The sequence below is a fragment of the Mauremys reevesii genome, linkage group 1 (assembly GCF_016161935.1).
Source record: "Mauremys reevesii isolate NIE-2019 linkage group 1, ASM1616193v1, whole genome shotgun sequence".
Taxonomy (NCBI): Eukaryota; Metazoa; Chordata; order Testudines; family Geoemydidae; genus Mauremys; species Mauremys reevesii.
The window spans coordinates 353333880-353353846 of record NC_052623.1 but is presented as its reverse complement, the minus strand read 5'-3'; the positions used below and the strand labels follow the sequence as shown (position 1 = coordinate 353353846).

General features: G+C 51.2%; 1 protein-coding gene across 1 annotated transcript in view; it reads right to left on the bottom strand.

The window, feature by feature from the left end:
* Window positions 1–19967, bottom strand: part of LOC120380075 (collagen alpha-1(VII) chain-like) — a 68487-nt gene that overhangs the window by 16710 nt on the left and 31810 nt on the right. The window contains exons 21-31 of the mRNA XM_039497604.1: window positions 19605–19728; window positions 16760–16903; window positions 15289–15479; window positions 13651–13668; window positions 12187–12213; window positions 11752–11826; window positions 10906–10986; window positions 10774–10800; window positions 8236–8280; window positions 1102–1170; window positions 156–233 (exon numbers count right to left, since the gene is read on the bottom strand). Coding sequence (XP_039353538.1) covers window positions 156–233; window positions 1102–1170; window positions 8236–8280; window positions 10774–10800; window positions 10906–10986; window positions 11752–11826; window positions 12187–12213; window positions 13651–13668; window positions 15289–15479; window positions 16760–16903; window positions 19605–19728 — 879 coding nt within the window. The remainder of the gene's footprint in view (window positions 1–155; window positions 234–1101; window positions 1171–8235; window positions 8281–10773; window positions 10801–10905; window positions 10987–11751; window positions 11827–12186; window positions 12214–13650; window positions 13669–15288; window positions 15480–16759; window positions 16904–19604; window positions 19729–19967) is intronic.

Here is a 19967-nt window from a genome sequence, read left to right as displayed (position 1 = left end):
AGGCCTGATCCCTCGCTGTGTGACAGGCCGGGGGGATGTGGATTCCCCCTGCCTTGAAAAGGGTAACCCCCCTAGTCACCCCACATTGAGCACACACCCCCAGATGTCTATGGTGGAGCAATGCAGACAAATGGCTAGTTCACAGTCACACGCACCTTCACAGACATCCCAGGCGGTCCCTGTGGCCCTGGCGGTCCTGCTGCTCCAGGAACTCCCGGCTGCCCTTTCTGCCCCTGAAATGATTCAAGCCAAACATTTGAGAGACACAAGCTCTACCCCAGTGACCTTTACTCCCACTCCTGGCAAAGCTGAGCAGGGTAAGTGCGCCATGTCACTCAGTGGGGACCTCTCTGGCCAATCACTGAGCTGCACGGAGAGACACTGAAGGAAAGAAATCCATAACCCTGCTCTCAAGAGGACAGAGGATGGCTGCAGTGTAAAGGGAGGATGAGTGTACAGCAGAAAACATTGAGCGGGCAGAAGATTATTTAGAACATACACATTGAGATCCATGCACCCAGCACTGAAATGCTGCCACCCCTGGGGTGAAAGGCAGCAGCTGGTTAATAGCACACAACAACACTGCCAGCAGCTCAGGCCAGGACATGAAGGAGGATTTCGTATCTCATTGAAATGACAAGGGGGAGACTTTCCGAAGCCAGAGAGCAGTTATCCAAACTGTACTTCATCAGGATGTGGGAGTTAACAACCCTAATCTTACACAAAGCCCCATGAGAGCCTTAGAGACCACATCCAGCAGCACAGTGCCCTCTAGTGCTGACTCAAAGGAAAGTCACCAGCACCTGTACAGGAGACTCCCAGGAAAAGGAAAGCACTGATCTAGCCAGCTCGTATGTTGCATCCCTTTCTCCCTCGGTGCACCTATTTTGCCTGTTTTGATCCTAAACTACCTGGTGTAGGGTCTGTCTTGTGCTATATATGCATGTACAGTGACTAGCACAATCCTAAGAGATCCTTTGGCCGCTATTAGACTACAGATAATACTAAAGGCCTGGCAGCCTCGCTTGTGAGATCTATCCATTTGGAGACGTCGCCAGCAGAAAGGAGGTGGGTTATACCAGATGTCATGTGTTTACTCACAGGAGAGCCTGGTTGTCCGTTTCGGCCAGGGATCACTTCCACCCCTCCCAGCACGTAGCCCGGTTCCCCCTGCACAACAGGAAGCAGCACACTCAGCAGCTGACTGGGGCGTCAGGAAGCTTTTCCGCTCAGATTTCCATCCGAGGAAACCTTGAGAACTTGCTCTGTACACAATACACCCAGCAACCCGTAGGACCGGATTCCCAGCTGGGGTAGGTCCCCAGGGTTCCATTGACTTCAATGGAACTTCACCCATTCGTGCCAGCTGAGGAGCTGGTCCCGACTTCCTCGCTTTTCAGTCAGTTACTCTATTGCTCCAGAGGCTGACAGACAGGCAGGCAGGCCTATAAACTACCATCCCCAAAGGACAAGGCTGATGCAAACAACTTCATTGACAGACTGGACACAGTCTTTATTGGATACAGACTGGCTAACCTAGGGAGGAGGGCTTTAAACTAGGTTTAATGGGGGCAGGGCCGGTGCAAGGATGTTTCGCGCCCTAGGCAAAACTTCCACCTTGCGCCTCCCCTCCCCCCCTGTGCCCCCTCCACCAACGGCAGCTCCCCCCCTCTGCCCTGAGGCACCCCCCTTGAGGCACCCCCCCCAGCTCACCCCTGCTCCCCGCACAAGCACAAGCACGAGCACCCTGAGCACGTTGTCACTGCTTCACTTCTCCCGCCTCCCAGGCTTGCGGCACCTAAGCTGATTGGCACCGCAAGCCTGGGAGGCGGGAGAAGTGAAGCAGCTCACCCCTGCCCCGCCTCCTCCCCGAGCACACCGTGGCTGCTTCACTTCTCCCGCCTCCCAGGCTTGCGGCACCAATCAGCTTAGGCACCGCGAGCCTGGGAGGCGGGAGAAGTGAAGCAGCCACGGCATGCTCGGGGAGGAGGCGGGACAGGGGTGAGCTGGGGCGGGGAGTTCCCCTGCGTGCCTCCCCCCCCTACTTGCTGCAGGCGGCCCTCCCCACACTCCCCTGCCCCAGCTCCCTCCACCTAAATGCCAGCGGCGACCGGGGTGGACGAAGATCCAGCCACCGCGGTTGCTGCCGAAGAAAATGCCGCCCCCCAAATCCTAGCGCCCTATGGTTGCACCGGCCCTGAATGGGGGCAGGAGACATAATCACACAGGTAAGTCAAAAGCATGGAGATCTGGGAGAAGGGTTATAATCTGGCTAGAGCATGGGCCATTATAGCAGGGATCAGGGAGAGACAGGAGAGAACATAGAGGGAAAATCAAATCCATAAGTGAGATGTCTGTATAGAATGCGAGAAGATGGGGAATAATCAGGAAGAACCAGAAATGCTAGTTTGTAAACACAACTATGACATAGTTGGCAACACAGAGACCTGGTGGGAGAATACACACGACTGGAATATTGGTATAGAAGGGTACAGCTTGCTCAGGAAAGACAGGCAAGGAAAAAAGGGAGGAGGTGTTGCCTTATACATCAAAAACGTACACACTTGGACTGAGGTGGAGAAGGAAATAGGAGACAGACTTGTTGAAAGTCTCTGGGTGAGGATAAAAGAGGTAAAAAACCCAAGAATGATGTCATGGTTGGGGGTAGGAATGATCTGGAGAAAGGGGCAAACAGTGAGGTGGCAAAGCGTGCAGACGATACTAAACTGCTCAAGATAGTTAAGACCAAAGCAGACTGTGAAGAACTTCAAAAAGATCTCACAAAACTAAGTCATTGGGCAACAAAATGGCAAATGAAATTTAATGTGGATAAATGTAAAGTAATGCACATTGGAAAAATAAACACAACTATACATACAACATGATGGGGGCTAATTTAGCTACAACTAATCAGGAAAGCGGTCTTGGAGTCATTGTGGAGAGTTCTCTGAAGACGTCCACGCAGTGTGCAGCCGCAGTCAAAAAAGCAAACAGGATGTTAGGAATCATTTAAAAAGGGATAGAGAATAAGACGGAGAATATCTTATTGGATTGATATAAATCCAATATAAACCCACATCTTGAATATTGTGTACAGATGTGGTCTCCTCATCTCAAAAAAGATATACTAGCATTAGAAAAGGTTCAGAGAAGGGCAACTAAAATGATTAGGGGTTTGGAACGGGTCCCATATGAGGAGAGGTGAAAGAGGCTAGGACTTTTCAGTTTGGAAAAGAGGAGACTAAGGGGGGATATGATAGAGGTGTATAAAATTGTGAGTGATGTGGAGAAAGTGAATAAGGAAAAGTTATTTACTTATTCCCATAATATAAGAACTAGGGGCCACCAAATGAAATTAATGGACAGTAGTTTTAAAACAAATAAAAGGAAGTTCTTCACACAGCGCACAGTCTACCTGTGGAACTCCTTGCCTGAGGAGGTTGTGAAGACTAGGGTCTATAACGGGGTTTAACAGAGAACTAGATAAATTCATGGAGGTTAAGTTCATTAATGGCTATTATCCAGGATGGGTAAGGAATGGTGTCCCTAGCCTGTTTGTCAGAGGGTAGAGATGGATGGCAGGAGAGAGATCACTTGATCATTATCTGCTAGGTTCACTCCCTCTGCGGCACTGGTATTGGCCACTGTCGGTAGACCTTTGGTCTGACCCAGTATGGCCATTCTTATGTTCAGGAAGAAGAGGTGGATGAGGCTTTTTTTTTTTTAAACAGCTAACAAAACCATCCAAAGCACAGGACTTGGTGGTGATGGGGGACTTCAACTACCCAGACATCTGTTGGGAAAATAACATAGCAGGGCATAGATTAGCCAACAAGATCTTGGAATGTATTGGGGATATTTTTTTATTTGAGAAGGTGAAGAAAGCTACTAGGGGAGAGGCTGTTCTAGATTTGATTTTGACTGATACTGAGGAACTGGTTGAGAATTTGAAAGTGGAAGGCAGCTTCAGTCAGGGCCGGCTGTACTGTTTTCGCTGCCCCAAGCAGCACACCAAATTGCCGCCACGGACAGTGGGGGCAGTCCGTGTGCCATTGGGCGGCACGTGCATTTCTGCGGCGGTGGCAATTTGGTGGCAGCTTCTGTCTTCAGCTGGAAGACAGAAGCTGCATCACCACAGACAGCTGAACATAGAAGCTGCCACCGAATTGCCACCACTGTGGGAACACGCAAGCTGCCCTAATGGCACACGGACGGCCCCCGCCATCCACGGCGGCAATTCGGCGTGCTGCTTGGGGGCAAAAACACAGGGACTGCTGCCCCTTGCAGATTGCCGCCCCAAGCACCAGCTTGGAATGCTGGTGCTTAGAGCCAGCCCTGCTTCGGTGAATGTGATCATGAAATGGTAGAGTTCATGATTCTAAGGAATAGTAGGAAGGAAAACAGCAGAATAAAGATAATGGATTTCAAGAAGGCGACTTTAGCAAACTGAGGGAGTTGGTAGGTAAAATCCTATGGGAAGCAAGTCTAAGGGGAAAAACAATTGAAGACAGTTGGCAGTTTTTCAGAGACATTATTAAGGGCACAAAAGCAAACTATCCCACTGCATAGGAAAGATAGGAAATATGGCGGGAGACCACCCTGGCTTAACCTGGAGATCTTCAATTATCTGAAACGCAAAAAAGAATCCTACAAAAAGTGGAAACTAGGTCAAATTACAATGAATGAATATAATGAATGAATATCCCTGTAGGGAAAAAGTTAGAAAGGCCAAGGCACAAACTGAGATTAAACTGGCTAGAGACACAAAGGATAACGAGAAAACATTCTACAAATACATTAGAAGCAAGAGAAGACCAAGGACAGGGTAGGCCCATTACTCAATGCAGAGGAAGGGAAAGAATAACAGATAATGTGGAAATGGCAGAAGTGCTAAATGACTCTTATTTCAGTTTTCACCAAAAAGTTTAGTAGCAATTGGACGTCTAACATAGTGAATGGCAGTGAAGGGAGGTAGGATCAGAGGCTAAAATAGGGAAAGAGCAAGTTAAAAATTACTTAGACAAGTGAGATGTTTTCAAGTCACCAGGGCCTGATTAAATACATCCTAGAATACTCAAGGAGCTGACTGAGGAGATGTCAGAGCCATTAGCGATTATCTTTGAAAAGTCATAGAAGATGGGTGAGATTCCACAGGACTGGAAAAGGGCAAATATAGTGCCAATCTATAAAAAGGGGAATAAAGACAACCTGGGGAATTACAGACCAGTTAGCTTAACTTCAGTACCCGGAAAGATAATGGAGCAAATAATTAAGCAACCAATTTGCAGAAAGCTAGGAGATAATAAGGTTATAAGCGACAGTCAGCACGGATTTATCCAGAACAATTCATGTCAAGCCAGCCTAATAGCGTTACCCTGTCAAATAAAAAGCCTTGCGGGTGGGGGGAGGCAGTAGATGTGGTATATCTTGACTTTAGTAAGGCTTTTGAAACGGTCTCGTATGACCTTCTCATAAACAAACTAGAGAAATACAACCTAGATGAAAGCAACTATGAGGTGGATGCAAAACTGGTTGCAAAACTGTTCCCAGAGAGTATTTATCAGTGGTTCACAGTCAAGATGGAAGGGCATAACGAGTGGGGTCCTGCAGGGATCAGTTCTGGGTCTGGTTCTATTCAATAACTTCATCAATGATTTTGATTGGCATAGAGAGTACTGTGATAGACCCAGGCCAGTTGGGTAAAGCAGAATAGCAGAAGGCAGATATACTGGCACTGGATTAACAGTTTTCTGTTCCCTGACTGACCAGAGCAGGGGCTGCTCCAGGCTAATGAGAAACACCTGACTCTAATTAACCTGTAAAGAGTCAGGTGAGGCCATTCAGTTAATGACTCTAATTAAGGCCCTGCTGATACTATAAAAAGGGCTCACTCCAGTCAGGCAGAGGAGAGCCAGGGAGCCAGAGGAGAGGAAGTGTGGCTGAAGGGCTGGTTACTGAAGACACCCTCAAACTATCGTTAAAGGAGCCCTAAGGTAAGGGTGAAGAAGGGAGAAGCAGGAGAGCTGTGGGGAAGTGGCCCAGGGAAATGTAGCAACTCTGGCAGTGAAAGGTTGGCTGCCAACAACTGCTACCATTAGGGTCCCTGGGCTGGAACCCGGAGTAGAGGGCAGGCCTGGGTTCCCCCCAACCCACCACTACAGGAACAGCTCCTGGAAGGGGAAGTGAGGTCCCTGTCAGGACAGGAGGCTGAACAAGAGACTGTGGGAGTTCTCTCACCAACCTCCTTGCAGCCTATGATGAAAAGGGCTCAGTAGACTGTAAGTAACCCTGGCCCTAGAGAGAGAAGGGCTACGTGGAGGGTCACAGTGAGCCACTGAGGCTAAGCATAAACCGCCTAGAAGTGCAGGACCCATGGGAGCAAGGTCAGAGCTCTGCCACTGTACATAGAAAGTTTGTGAATAATACCAAGCTGGGAGGGGGTGCAAGTACTTAGGAGGATAGGATTAAAATTCAAAACGATCTGGACAAACTGAAGAAATGGTCTGAAGTAAACAAGATGAAATTCAATAAAGATAAACCTCCAGTTGCAAATACAAAATGGGGAATGACTGCCTAGGAAGGAGTCCTGCAGAAAGGGATCTGGGGGTCATAGTGGATCACAAGATAGATATGAGTCAGTCAACAGTGTAACATTGTTGCAAAAAAAAGCAAACACCATTCTGGGCTGTATTAGCAGGAGTGTTGTGAGCAAGACACAAGCAGTAATTCTGCTCTACACTGCACTGATTAGGGCTCAGCTGGAGTATTGTGTCCAGTTCTGGGCACCAAATTTCAGGAAAGTTGTGGACAAATTGGAGAAAGTCCAGAGAAGAGCAACAAAAATGATTAAAGGTCTAGAAAACATGATCTATGAGGGAAGAGTGAAAAAAGGGGGCGGGGAAGGGTTTGTTTAATCTAGAGAAAAGAAAAGTGAGGTGGGGGGACATGATAACAGTTTTCAAGTACATAAAAGGTTGTTGCAAGGAGGAGGGAGAAAAATTGTTCTCCATAACCTCTGAGGATAGGACAAGAGGCAATGGCCTTAAATTGCATCAAGGGCAGTTTAGATTGGACATTAGGAAAAGCTTCCTAACTGTCAGGATCGTTAAGCACTGGAATAAATTGCTTAGGGAGGTGGTGGAATCTCCATCATTGGAGATTTAAGAGCAGGTTAGACAAACACCTGTGAGGGATGGACTAGATCAGGGGTCGGCAAACTTTGGCACCCGGCTTGTTACGGTAAAGCCGCTGGCGGGCCAGGCCGGTTGGTTTATCTGGAGCGTCTGCAGGCACGGAGCCCCGCAGCTCTCACTGGCTGGGGTTCGCTGTTCCCGGACAATGGGAACTGTGGGAAGCAGTGGCTAGCACATCCCTCAGCCCGCACCGCTTCTCGCAGCTCCCAATGGCCAGGAACAGCGAACTACGGCCAGTGAGAGCTGAGGGGCTCTGTGCCTGCGGATGCTCCAGATAAACAAACTGTCCCAGCCTGCCAGCGGCTTTACCCTGACGGACCAGATGCCAAAGGTTGCTGAACCCTGGACTAGATAATACTTAGTCCTGCCATGAGTCGGGACTGGACAAGAAGACATTTCAAGGTCCCTTCTAGTCCTACGATTCTACAGTTGACAGGTGATGCTCAAAAACTGCAGACCGACCCATTAAGCAGAGTGCTAGATTCCTTGTGAAATTATTGAGCCGAGTGAGATTAATCAGGGATTTGTATTAATGCCTGTGCAGTCCTCTCCCATTGACCCTGGTAGGACTTAACCTTCACTAGAGACTCAGTTTAACAAACCTGCCAGGAGGTCTGCATTGCCCTCCAATGTCCACATACAATGCACACCGGGAGCTGTGCGTGGGTACAAGACAACTGACCTTCCCCAATGTTACACTGCGTCTGGTTCCGTTCATTTTATAGATTGTACCTCCTGGACAGCTGTGCTTCCCTTACCATTGACAGCAGCTCACTGCTGACATTATGGCTGCACACCATGGTCACTGGGAATTTCACAGCCTCAGTAGAGATGGTACTCGGACCTCCTGTTCCCAGTGTACAGGCCTCTAGCCCCTGAGCTGGAGGAGAATCTCCATCCGCCACCAGCCATATAGGGCCAGTGACATGCACTTCAGAAGTTCTGATTCTATCCAGTAGAGAGCAGTGAGACATACACACCTTAATAGGAGGGCAGTGCATTACAATGGCTTTTTCTATTGAAACATGTAAAGCGAACTCACTCTGTCTCCTTTTGGCCCCGCTGGCCCTGGATATCCAGGAGGTCCCTGGAATTTAAAATAAATCACACAGGGTTAAATAACAGAGAGAAACTGGCTCACGGAATCATTGCCAACCCGCAATCCCTTAGGTGAGGTGATCACTTATAAACCCAAGGCCGTCAGTTCCATTTTGTTGGATCCTAAACTATAAATCCATCTCTATTAGATGACAAATTTTTGTTAGCCCACTGAGTGATAACTTAAACAGGTTCCAATGAGTAGGGTTCCTTCCTTTGTGGTACCAACATCAATAGGAATCACGTACCCACTAATTTAGTGTATTACATGTCTCCCTCTAGTGGCTGATGCACATAAGACAAGAGCTTACTACTGCTACCAGCTACTGAAGTTACTCCTTTTGCTCAGGCAGTCGAAAGTCATGCTTTTAGCATTGTAGCTCACATGTTCAGTCCCCATTCATGACCTATGATGGGTGGTGGGTCATTGTATACACACTCTACAGGGACAACATCAGTGATGAGCTTTTTAATTCTCAAATCCTCCTCCTCGGTTCTTCCCTCCTCCTCCTCCCTCCTCCAACTCCCTCCCTCCCCCCCCCCAACCCCCTCATGTTCCCCCCACACACCCCCTTCCCCCCTGACACCCATCCCCCCCCCCCCCCCCCCACCCCCCCCTTCCCGCCCCCCCCCCCCTCCCCCCTACCCTCCCTCTCCCCCCCCTCCCCCCCTCCCCCCCACCCCCACCCTTCTCTCCCCCCCACTCTCTCCCCCCCCCCCCCACTCCCCACCCCCCCCCCTTCCCCCTGCCCCCCCCCCCCCGCCCCCCCCCCCCCCCCCCTCCCTCCCCCCCACGCCCGCCCGCCCCCCCCCCCGCCCCCTCTCCTCCCCACCCCCTGGCCCCCACCCGCTGCCTGGCTGGTGGGCCCCCCCGGCCGGAGCCGTGGACGGCCGGAGGCAGGGGCGGGGCGCGAGAGCGCGCCAGGAGGGGCACGGGGCTGGGGCCCAGGCTGGGCGGGGAGGCCAGGCTGGGGGGGGGCGGGCAGGGAGCCAGGGGGGAGCCCGGGGCCGAGCCGGGGCCAAGGTGGGGGTGGCAGGGGGCGGGCCCGGGGTGGGGGGGGGGGGGCAGGGGGCCGAGCGGGCCGAGCGGGCGGGGCGGGGGGGCGCGGGGGCGGGGCGGGGGGGCGGGGGGGGGGGGCCGGGGGGGCGCGGGGGCGGGGGGGGGGGGCCGGGGGGCGGGGGGGGGGGCGGGGGGGGGGGGGGGGGGGGCGGGGGGGCGGGGGGCGGGGGGGGGGGGGGGGCGGGGGGGGGGGGGGGGGGGGGGGTGGGGGGGGGGGGGGGGCGGGGGGGGGGGGGCGGGGGGGGGGGGGGCGGGGGGGGGGGGGGGCCGGGGGGGGGGGGGGGGGGGGGTGGGGCGGGGGGGGGCGCGGGGGGGGCGGCGGGGGGGGGGGCGGCGGGGTGGTGGGGGCGTGGCCGGGGGGGGGGGGGGGCGGGGGGGGGGGGGGCCGGGTGGGGGGGGGGGGGGGGGGGCGGGGCGGGACGCCGCCAGGGCGCCCACCCCCGCCGCCCCGCCCCCCGTCCCTCCTACCTCAGCGGAAGCCTGCCTGGCAGCCCTCCAGCTCCAGCCCTCCAGCGAACAGCTGCGAAGCAGAATTCGCTGAAGGAAGAGGGAAGAGAAGCGGGAGGAGCAAGGAGCAGGAGGTGGGGCAGGAGGTGACAGCGACGGTTTGCGTTTTGTTACCGACAGAGCCGAAAGCAGAGAGGCTCTCTCTCTGTCGTCCGTCGCATTTAGCACAAAAAGTTTTTGTACGTTGTCTCTAACCGCCTGCAGCACCCCTGGACAACATGACCCCTCCGAATGGAGTGAGGTGGGTGTTCGTTTGCAATGGTGGTTTCTGTGACTGGGCCCCCTGTGATGACAATCACTGGGAAAATGCCTCTCACAGGAAAACACAAAAGTATCAGAGTGAAATAAATGTACCTTTATCCCAATTCCATGCACTAGACTTACACAACAGGCCTTGAGCTAGGGAACTGAAGCCCTTGAGCCAAAGGGAGAGCTACAGTGGTTGGCTGTTATCCTCCCCGGAGTCAGCCACTGGCAGGAGACATTATCACAAGCACTTAGCCAATGTGTTATCACAATCACTGAGCTCCAGCGAGTGTGAGCGGACGCGACATGTCAGTGCAGGTAAGGCTAAGTCACAGGCATTGTCCCCTGCACTGAGTGGTAGAAAGTCTGTGCAATGCTCCCTAGGGACAGAAAGATGGACACAGCCTCAGGCGTGATCCTGCTCAAGCTGATGAGGCACTTGGCTGTATGCGTCTCACTGGCCTCGTTTTGGCTATAGGGCAGGCGTCATTTGGCCCCGGCAGTACCCAAAAAATGCAAAAATCGGGTTCCCTGGGGCTCCCCATCCGGCTCTGCACGACTGACTTGGCCGTTGCCCGTGCAACCCTCCATGCCCGCATGGTGCAGGATCCAGTGAGGGTTATTTGGGTGCCGCTGAGTTTCTGAGACCTTGCTGTTCAGAATACTTACGAGATCACCTTGGATACCAGGGAGCCCCTGTAAATTGAAGGAGAGAAAAATAAATATTCAAACACTGGAAAAGGGGTTTTCCTCCCTTTATTAATCCCCGCGTTGACAATGCTCATTAATCCAGATATTTACCATCAGCCCAGGAGAGCCAGGAGGGCCCACTCGCCCAGGTCGACCTGGCAGTCCAGGAATTCCATCTTTCCCAGGCAGCCCCTAAACACATGGAAAGTAACAAGGTCAGAGATAGGGGCATAGCTTGGGTGGTACTGCAAGAACTGCCATGCCAGCCTCCAATAACTCTGGTCAACACTTTTTTTGGCAGCGGTGGGAGAGGATGTTCTAACGGCACTGGCTTCCCTTTCCTTAGAAAAACACATCAGTGTTTTATTGGCAGTTGGATGCCCTCTGGGGGAAAAACAGCCGTGAGCACATGGGACTTCCCAGCCCAGACAAGTTTTGTGAACTTGAAAATTGGCTTGACGGGGTTTGCAAAGGCCTGAATTCTGCTGGGATAATCCATCCCTAGTTCCTCGTGGATTCCTCATGTTCTGGGAAACAGGAGCCCTGAGCTAGCAACCAAACAGCCTGGTGGGACTCATTCAGCATTTTTCTTCTGGGTTGTTTTGTCTCTTGGGTTCAACAATGCCCAGGCCTTGACCTCAACAGCCCAGTCCTGCTCAGCCACGCAGGAAGTTGTGGCCCATGGGATATAATGTCTTCTCCCCTATTCACGAGACATACGTTTCTGGTCTCCCCTTTCTCTTTGCAGGGAGAATCATCTCTGAGAAAAACGAGGTGTCATGCCCAGGCATGTCTCTCTCCCTCTCCCACACGCACCTTCAGTCCTGTTTGATTTTCGAAGCTAGCAGAGAACAGGGCACATTAAATGCACCATGAGCTGGGGCAGCCTTTTGTAACTATTAATTACCTAGTCACATGCTAATTAATCCAGTGCATCACTCCTGCTTCTAGACTCACCCTCTCTCCCTTCTCTCCCTTTACAGCAAAGCTGTATGGATCGTAACTGCCTGCAGTCTGCAAACCGGTGACGCTCTTGAAAAGGAAAAAATGGAAAAACAAATCAGGACGTTATTACCCTCCAAAGAAACACAGATCAACCCACCCAACAGAGCCCTGGGAAGGGCAGTTTAGCCCACTACTCAGCCATTTACAACAATGCATCTTAAGAGGTGGAGAGAGAGTTATTGGATCCCTTTAGAAATCCAATCCTCTGCAGAAGGGTGAACTTCACTCCCCAGAGGCTACATTCAGACCCCAAGCCCGTTAGCCTCCTTTTTGATGTTACGCTTTGCTTATATTTCTCCCTGTCCCAGAGGGCCTGTCCAAGGCCTCAAGCCACTGGGAAAATGTATTTCCTGGTTCACGTGGAGGCTCTTCTCTGATTGTACTCACCAATTCTCTGGGTGGGCCTCTCTCGCCCTGCACGACAAGGAAACAGAACTAGAGTCACACGAGGCGGCGCTGCAGAACAGGGTGGAGAGAGCTTAAACTGGGGCTGGGAAGGGGTTCGCTCAGTTACAGGGCCTGGGAAATACTCATGGATTACAGGCCTATGTCACAATCAGATCCTGTTCTCAGCTGCACAGGTGCAACAAGACGGCAAGCTCTCTAGGTAGGGGCCCTCTCTTTGTTATGTGTTTGTACAGCACCTAGCGCAGTGAGACTGCAGCCTCTAGGTTACATCACTGAGAACAGAATTTGGCAGAGATGAAATAAAGAAGAGCCCCCTTCCTCCCAGCCCAGAAGCTTTCTCTGCCCTGCTTTCTCTAGTCTGCTTTTAATTGACCCATGTAAATTGGGTTCTGATTAGATGTGTACAGAGAGATGACAGCCAGGTTTACACTGCGGATGTGTCAGCTCTGCTCAAGCTAGCACACTAAAACCAGCCATGAGACTAGGGGAGTGCAGCTACCCACCTGAGGGTGTAGCCAGCGGGCCCAGGAGGGTGTGTGAGCTGAGCTGACACCCTTGCTGTGCCTGCTCTAGGTACAGAGAGAGGCTGAGTTCAACCTAGTGACCCAGAAGGTCACTAATGTCCGTAATTTCCATCAGGCACTGACCACGTGAGTACTAGCCTGTTAACCCTTTCACTGCTGCTTTGGAGCCTGGCCTGCTTGCACATTCTAGTGAGGGAGGAATCCAGGCCAATAGAGCAGCAAAAGGTGTGATCCAGAACCACAGGGAGTGCTCATTTTAGACTGGAAATAAGGCGTAAAGCTTCATAGCTTGGAACTATTTGACCGTATTGTTTCCCCCTATTGTTAATCCAAGAAGCACATTTCTAATCCCATAGGGTTCACCCCTATGAGCTAACATACAACTTGTCCTATTTACAGCAGGGTTTTAAAATGCATGGGCTACCCCATTTTTTTTAACATCTTTTAGCCTCATCTAGTCAAGGCCAAAGAATATGTGCGTGTAGCAACGTCCAGCAGAGAGTAGGAGTGTTTGGATCCAGGATTTTGGATCTAAAGATACAGTCCCTAATTTGACCTCAGATGGAGGTGAGCTCCCAACCCAACCCTCGTAATCCAAACACACCTCTCCTGTTCGGAGTTACCCAGATTAACCGCCCAGATATTTGGTACGTCAGCCTGTTGCAAGGTGACTCAAGGGGTTCAGGCCTTGTACACTGAGCCCTGCCCTTCAGTTACTAATTTGACTTGGCGAGATCTCTCATCCAGAGCCCAGTGTAGGCAACAGTCTCCTCCTGGCTGTTTCATGGCTCTTGCCGGAGGCCTATCTACAGTGTCTGTCTTGGGTATTTCTCTGGTCCCCTCCAGCGTAGCACGTAAATGCCAAGGCTTGTGTGTTCCCATTGAAGAGTGAAATCGCTCAGCTGGCTAGAATATTTACCTTCTCTCCTTTCAGAGCCTGTAACAGAACAAGAATAGAAGCTGTGATGGCAACAGAGTAAACAGGAAGAAAAATAATTGCAATTCTTCCCCCCAAACTCTTATTGCAGAACTGGCAAGAAATGGCTTCCCATCCCTTCCAGAAGGTTAGCATGGTCAACTGTTACAGTTGCTCCTCCTCTCTCCAGGCCTTTATGGTGGGTCAGAGGTTGGCTAGAGATGCTTCCCAATGCAGGCAAGAACTGACTGATGCTTTATTTTTAACAGCAGGAAAGGCAATGGCTCATAGGAAACTATTAAATAAATGCAACAGACCATCTCCTGCTTGGCATTCAAATCCTCCTAAAAATCTCACAGCACATTTTTAACAGGGAAGGCCATTAACCATTGGAACAACTTGCCTGAAGACATGGTGGAGTCTCTGTCACTTCCAGTCTTTAAACCAAGACTGGATGTCTTTCTAAATTCAAACAGAAGTTATGGGCTTGATGCAGAAGGTACTGGGTGAGGTTCCCTGGCCTGGGTTATGCAGGAGAGCAGACTAGATGGTCATAATGGTCCTTTTTGGCCTTAAAAATCTATGAATTCACCTGCAATGCCCATGAGAAACAAGTTGATAATAACGATGAGAGGTCACAGGTTGCTTCTCATGCAATGAGATGCTGCATGTTTGTGGAGTGCACAAATGACAGGTTTGAGCATGAGATCTCCAAATGTGGACGACTGGTGACCTAAGCCACGGCTTATGCCCATGTCTCCAGAGGTAGAGAGCCTTGATTGGCCACTGCTCCTATTTTGTGCTGATGTAATTCCATTCAGGACAGCGCAGTTACTCTGGCATAAAACTGGAGCAAGGTGGTAGGGGATCAACCCCAAACTAATGGGTGCGCTGACTGCACGTGTCTCATTCAATATACTCCCCCAAGCACACCCTACTGAGATGCTATCACTCTTCTTATCTTTGAGCAACTGGGATTGCATGGCCCCTCTGGCCTTTGGATTTCTGGATCAGCGAAGCTGGATCGTGGACTGATGAGTTGTTCTCCTTGCCACCAACCTGCTGCAGTTTGACCATATCCTGTCTAGCAACCTACAGCACGCAGCTTGAGTTAGATTAAAGAGGATTATGGGTGTCTAAGGACCCGGTTAGTTACAAACTACTGATATCACGTTGCCAGGGGCGAATTGAGCAGACAACTGTTACCAGGAGACAACTGTGCATTGGCAATTCACTCAAGTGTTTTTTCACCCTGTAATGGATACGCCACTGACTTAATGGATAACCAGGAAAAGGCCAGATTCTGATTTCATCTGTGCCTGTTTTACATTGCTGTCTTGGATGGCATGACTGCCAGCTGACAGCAGAGGATGATAAGTGAGATCAGAATGAGGCCCAAAGCCTTGTTTATAATACTTAGTCTTGCCATAAGCGCGGGGGACTGGACTAGATGACCTCTCGAGGTCCCTGCCAGTCCTACGATTCTTAACTTTTTAGGTGTGCTTTGAACCAGAACGCACGGTAGGAGCACGATCACAGGCTGCCAGAAATGACCTCTGGGAAGTGAGCTGGGTTCTCTCCAAAGCTCTCTGTAGGAAATAGAGCATAAACACAGAAACAGTGTAGGAGAAAGCAGCTCACCTCCCCGGGTTGCGGTTGGGCTCCCAAATGCGGCAAGTCAGAGCAAATGGTTTCTATCACCTCCTGGATGATGTGGGGAAAGTCCTCAAAGGTGCTGATGTAGAAAACATTCTGCAGGTTGCGGTGTAACAAGATGCTCTTCAGTTCTTGGGGGTCAGCTCTGGAAACCCCCACGGCAATGACACGGATTCCTGAAACAAATGGCTCCCTCATTAGACAGACATACGAGCAGAGAGCTTCCAAACTGGCCAGGGCAGTGGTCCTCAACCTTTTTGTGGCCAGTAGCACATTCATGTTTTCAGAAGAGTGTGGCGGGCGCCAACCATTTTTCAAGGCTTATTTTGTATTTGTACATTAAATAATACAAAAAACATCATATTTAATATTACATAATATATGAATCCAGAGAGAAGAGAGAAGCTGGAGAAAAGCCACGAGGACAGAACACCGGTGCCCGCAGCTGTGGAGTACTTTGTCCCCAGCAGGTGCGGGGGCCTGGATTCTCTCCTCTGCTGGGCACTAGATGGGACCCGCACCTGCCGGGGACCAAGAACACCGGCGCCCGCAGCCTGCAGCCCCAGAGTTCTCTATCCCAGGCAGGCACAGGGCCGCGGCTTCTCTCCAGCTTAAGCCACGGCCCTGTGTCTGCCTGGGACTGAGAACACCGGTGCCCACGCCTGCAGCCTGAGTTCTCTGTCCCCGGCAGGCGCGGGGCTGCGGCTTTTTTCCCTTGCTGGACACTAGGCAGGTGCACATAAATGCCCCGGCGGGCACCATGGCACCCGCGGGCACCACGTTGGGGACCACTGGGCTAGGGGGTTTCACACCACAGTGCCCATTGACGCTGATTAATGGGAGTGGTGGGGTTAAATCCACCCATCAGCTTGGAAATTCTCAACCGCAGAATAAAGCCAGGCTCAGCTCCCGGCCACAGCTTGTCTTGATTCACTAGAAATTGCTCACACTGGGGTGGGGAGTCAACTCTTAACCCCTAAGACATCTGTTTCCTTTTGTCACCTGGGGGAATTGGGGGTATGGGGCTTGCTCTGACAAAGGCATTCCCAGCTCATAGTCTCCACCTGTGGGCTTCTCCATTGAGACTGCTGGCAAGGGCACAGGACAGTTACATGAACTCCTGTCGTTTAGAGATTGGACAGAGACTCCAAACTAGTTGAACACAACTAGCTCAGAGGGGAGTGACAAGCCTATCAGGCAGTGCTGTTCTCAGCCCACCCAGCAGAAAGTCCATTACAGACCTCAGCAGAGGAACAGGGAAACCATCATTGAATTATCTTGAATGGGTCGTGAGATCGGACTCCCCTCCTGCTCCAGAGCTGGTCTCCAGGCAGTACCAAGATACATTCATGGGCAGTGCATGGGAGAAGCTAGCACTGCCATTGCCTGTGCACACTTTTAGTGAAGGAAGGCGAGATAAGAGCCAAGGAAGCCAAACACACCCAAAGATCCCTACCTAACGCATGCGCCACTCTGGCTGGTGGCAACACATCGTCCTGGGACTGTCCATCAGTCACTAGCATCAGCATACGAGGCACGGTTGGTCTCATCCCTTTGGAGGACTGAAATAACTCCTTTAGCGCATAGCCTAAGCCACGACCTGGGGGAAAGCAAAAAGATGCACAGCCTAGAACATAAGAACAGCCATACTGGGTCAGACCAAAGGTCTATCTAACTCAATCTCCTGTATTCTGACCGTGGCGAATTCCAGGTGCCCCAGAGGGAATGAACAGAACAGGGAATCATCAAGTGATCCATCCCCTGTCTCCCATTCCCAGCTTCTGGCAAACAGAGGCTAGGGACACCATCCCTGCCCATTCTGGCTAATAGCCATTGATGGACCAATTCTCCATGAACTTATTTAGTTCTTTTTTGAACCCTGTTATTGGTCTTGGCCTTCACACCATCCTCTGGCAAAGAGTTCCACAGGTTGACTGTGCGTTGTGTGAAGAAATACTTCCTTTTGTTTGTTTGAAACCTGCTGCCTATTAATTTCATTGGGTGATCCCCAGTTCATATTTTATGAGAAGGAGTAAATAACACTTCCTTCTTTACTTTCTCCACACCAGTCACACCTAGATCCCACGATGCCAGGTGTCTGAATAGTACTGCTGTGGGTCTGAGTCCATCTGATCCAGTTTGCAGGTGGAAAAAAAGGACATGTTAGAAAATGTACAGGCTGGCCACATTAAGAGACATTAATAGGTGCCAGAGCCACTTTAGGAACATAGGAGTCAAGACTGGAAGGGACTTCCTAGGCCATTGAGTCCAATCCCCTGTTATCACAGGTAACCCTGACACATACTCCCATTCATAAATTTATCAGGTGCCCTTTTAAAACTAGGTAGGTTGTTTGCCCACCGCTACTCCTATAAAAAGGCTGCTTCAGAACCTCTCCCTGGTCTGGTGGTGTGGCAATGACTCACTGGTGCAGCGCCTCCTGCTGGTCGTCCAGGGAATTAGCTTTTCCAGCCTTGGAGCACCCTCTGCTGGCTGATGTCTCGCCTGCCACTGGTCCCCCGTGTCCTTCCCAGACCCCAGTGCCCCTTTTTCTCAGAGTTCTGCTCTCCACAGTACCCCCACAGCTCTGGGTCTCCCCTCCCCAGGGAACCGCCAACCCTCTATCCCCACCTCGCTTCAGTCTATGGCTGCTGCCAGTCACCATCTAGCCCCCACTCACTGGGGCAGACTGCAGTGTACAAGCCATTCATCACTGGCAAAGGAGGGGCTTGGACCTGCTGCCTCTGCAACCCCAGCACCTGGTTTGGCATGGCACAGGGCCTGCAGCCGATGGAGTTGCCAGGGGGGAGCTCCCCTCACCTTTCCCCAGCCCTGCTCTGTTGCCTGCGCCTCAGTTCCCAGGCAGCTAGGTCCTTCTCCCTCTGACACTGGAGGGAGAGCAACTAGCTCCTGGCTCAGAGCCCTTTTATCAGGGCCAGCTGTGGCCTGATTGGGGCATGACCCAGCTGTGGCTGCTTCCCCAGTCAGCCTAGGCTTGCTGCTTAGGAGCAGGGTAACTGCCCTGCTACAGGTGGCTAGACCCCCCTTAGGCTGGGGGGGGATCCGTTAGCATGGGGCGGGCTTTGCCCGCCTGGTTCCCGGAAACCCAATAGATACAGGTGGCTAGACCCCCCTTAGGCTGGGGGGGGATCCTTTAGCATAGGGCGGGCTTCCGCCCGCCTGGTTCCCGGAAACCCAATAGATACAGGTGGCTAGAAGCCTTCCTCTAATTTCTATCCTAATTAACTTGCTCCTCCAAGACAGGGGCAGCTATTTAGGTGACCAGCTTCGAAAGGGTAAAATGAGGGCTAACTTCCCCCATTTTAAAGCTCCTGTGTGTGTATTTCGGAGTCCTTGCAATAGGAACCCAGGTAAAACCCAATTTTGTTGTCTGAACAGACTAGCTAAATGGCTAACCCTTCTCTAGCATGCCTGTAGTTACAGACAGTGCATCTTCAGATGGCTGAAGGTTTGGGGAATTTCTTTTTTAAAACATGAAATATTTTGGATCAGTTGCTCCTTTACTAGCCTTGATGCTCCCAACATAGGCGAGGGATGTGTAGAAAATTTTATCCCCAACAGGAGGGGTTTTCCAAAACACACTGAATTGGCCTCTCTCTCTTTCCCTTGAAGTCAATGGTAAAACCCCCCCTTGACTTCAGTGGGAGCAGAGCTAGGTCAGTGCGAAGATCTTCTGAAAGTCCTACCTAATGTGCACACATATGTAATATTACTGAGAGTTACAGACGTGCATCCAAAGGGAACAGACCCTGTGATGTAAATAAATCCCAAGGAAACAGAATCTAGCGCTGAACCATAAAACTCAACGCTGCGATTTCTTGCATGTAAGACTAGTAGGATTAGAGATAGGATCAAGGCTATGTCTTAGAGTTAAAAGCACTTTTAAAAATATTCCCAGTGGGTAGGTGTCCTTACGGGAGGGGGCTCCGTTAAATTAAGGAGGGTGATGGGATATAAAATTATAAAGAGACGGTCAGATGAAAAACTAGGACGCTGAAGAAAGAACCAGAATAGATGGCCAGGCTATTATTAAAAATGGGTCCAAACCAAAACTCTAGACCCATCCCAATCCAAACTTTAAAGAAGTTTAGATCTTAACTTCACAAGCAACCAACCAACCTCTATAACAGACGGATTCAAAACTCGAAAACAAAATCACCCCCCCTGACTGCTGGGGAAGTTGAGAGCCAAATGCAGCTCAAGGCCTGGTGACTTGGGCTCATCTTTCTAGCTGTAAAGTACACGTCCTGCAAACGCTGACATGCACACACGATACGCACCCGTCTTTGTATTGCCTCCAGTGTACTGCAGCTCCTTGAGGGCTTTGAGAACTCCATTCCGATCCTTGTGCTGGTTAAAGTGGAATTCAGTCCTGGGCTCTTCGCTGTACTGAGCTACAGCAATCTGCCAAAGAGACGTGAGGCCGATAAAGGTGGCAGGATGGAGCGAGGGAGCATGGGTCATGGATATAAGCACACAAGTAAAAGGCATAGATCATGGGAGGGGGATGCTATTCATGATCTGCTGTCAATGAGAACACGGAACACCACCTTTCTTAGTCAAGTGAAAGAAAGCAAGATGGAGCCTTAGCCTAAAGGTCCAGTTCAGATATCACGGGTGCAAAGTGGATCATTACAAACAAA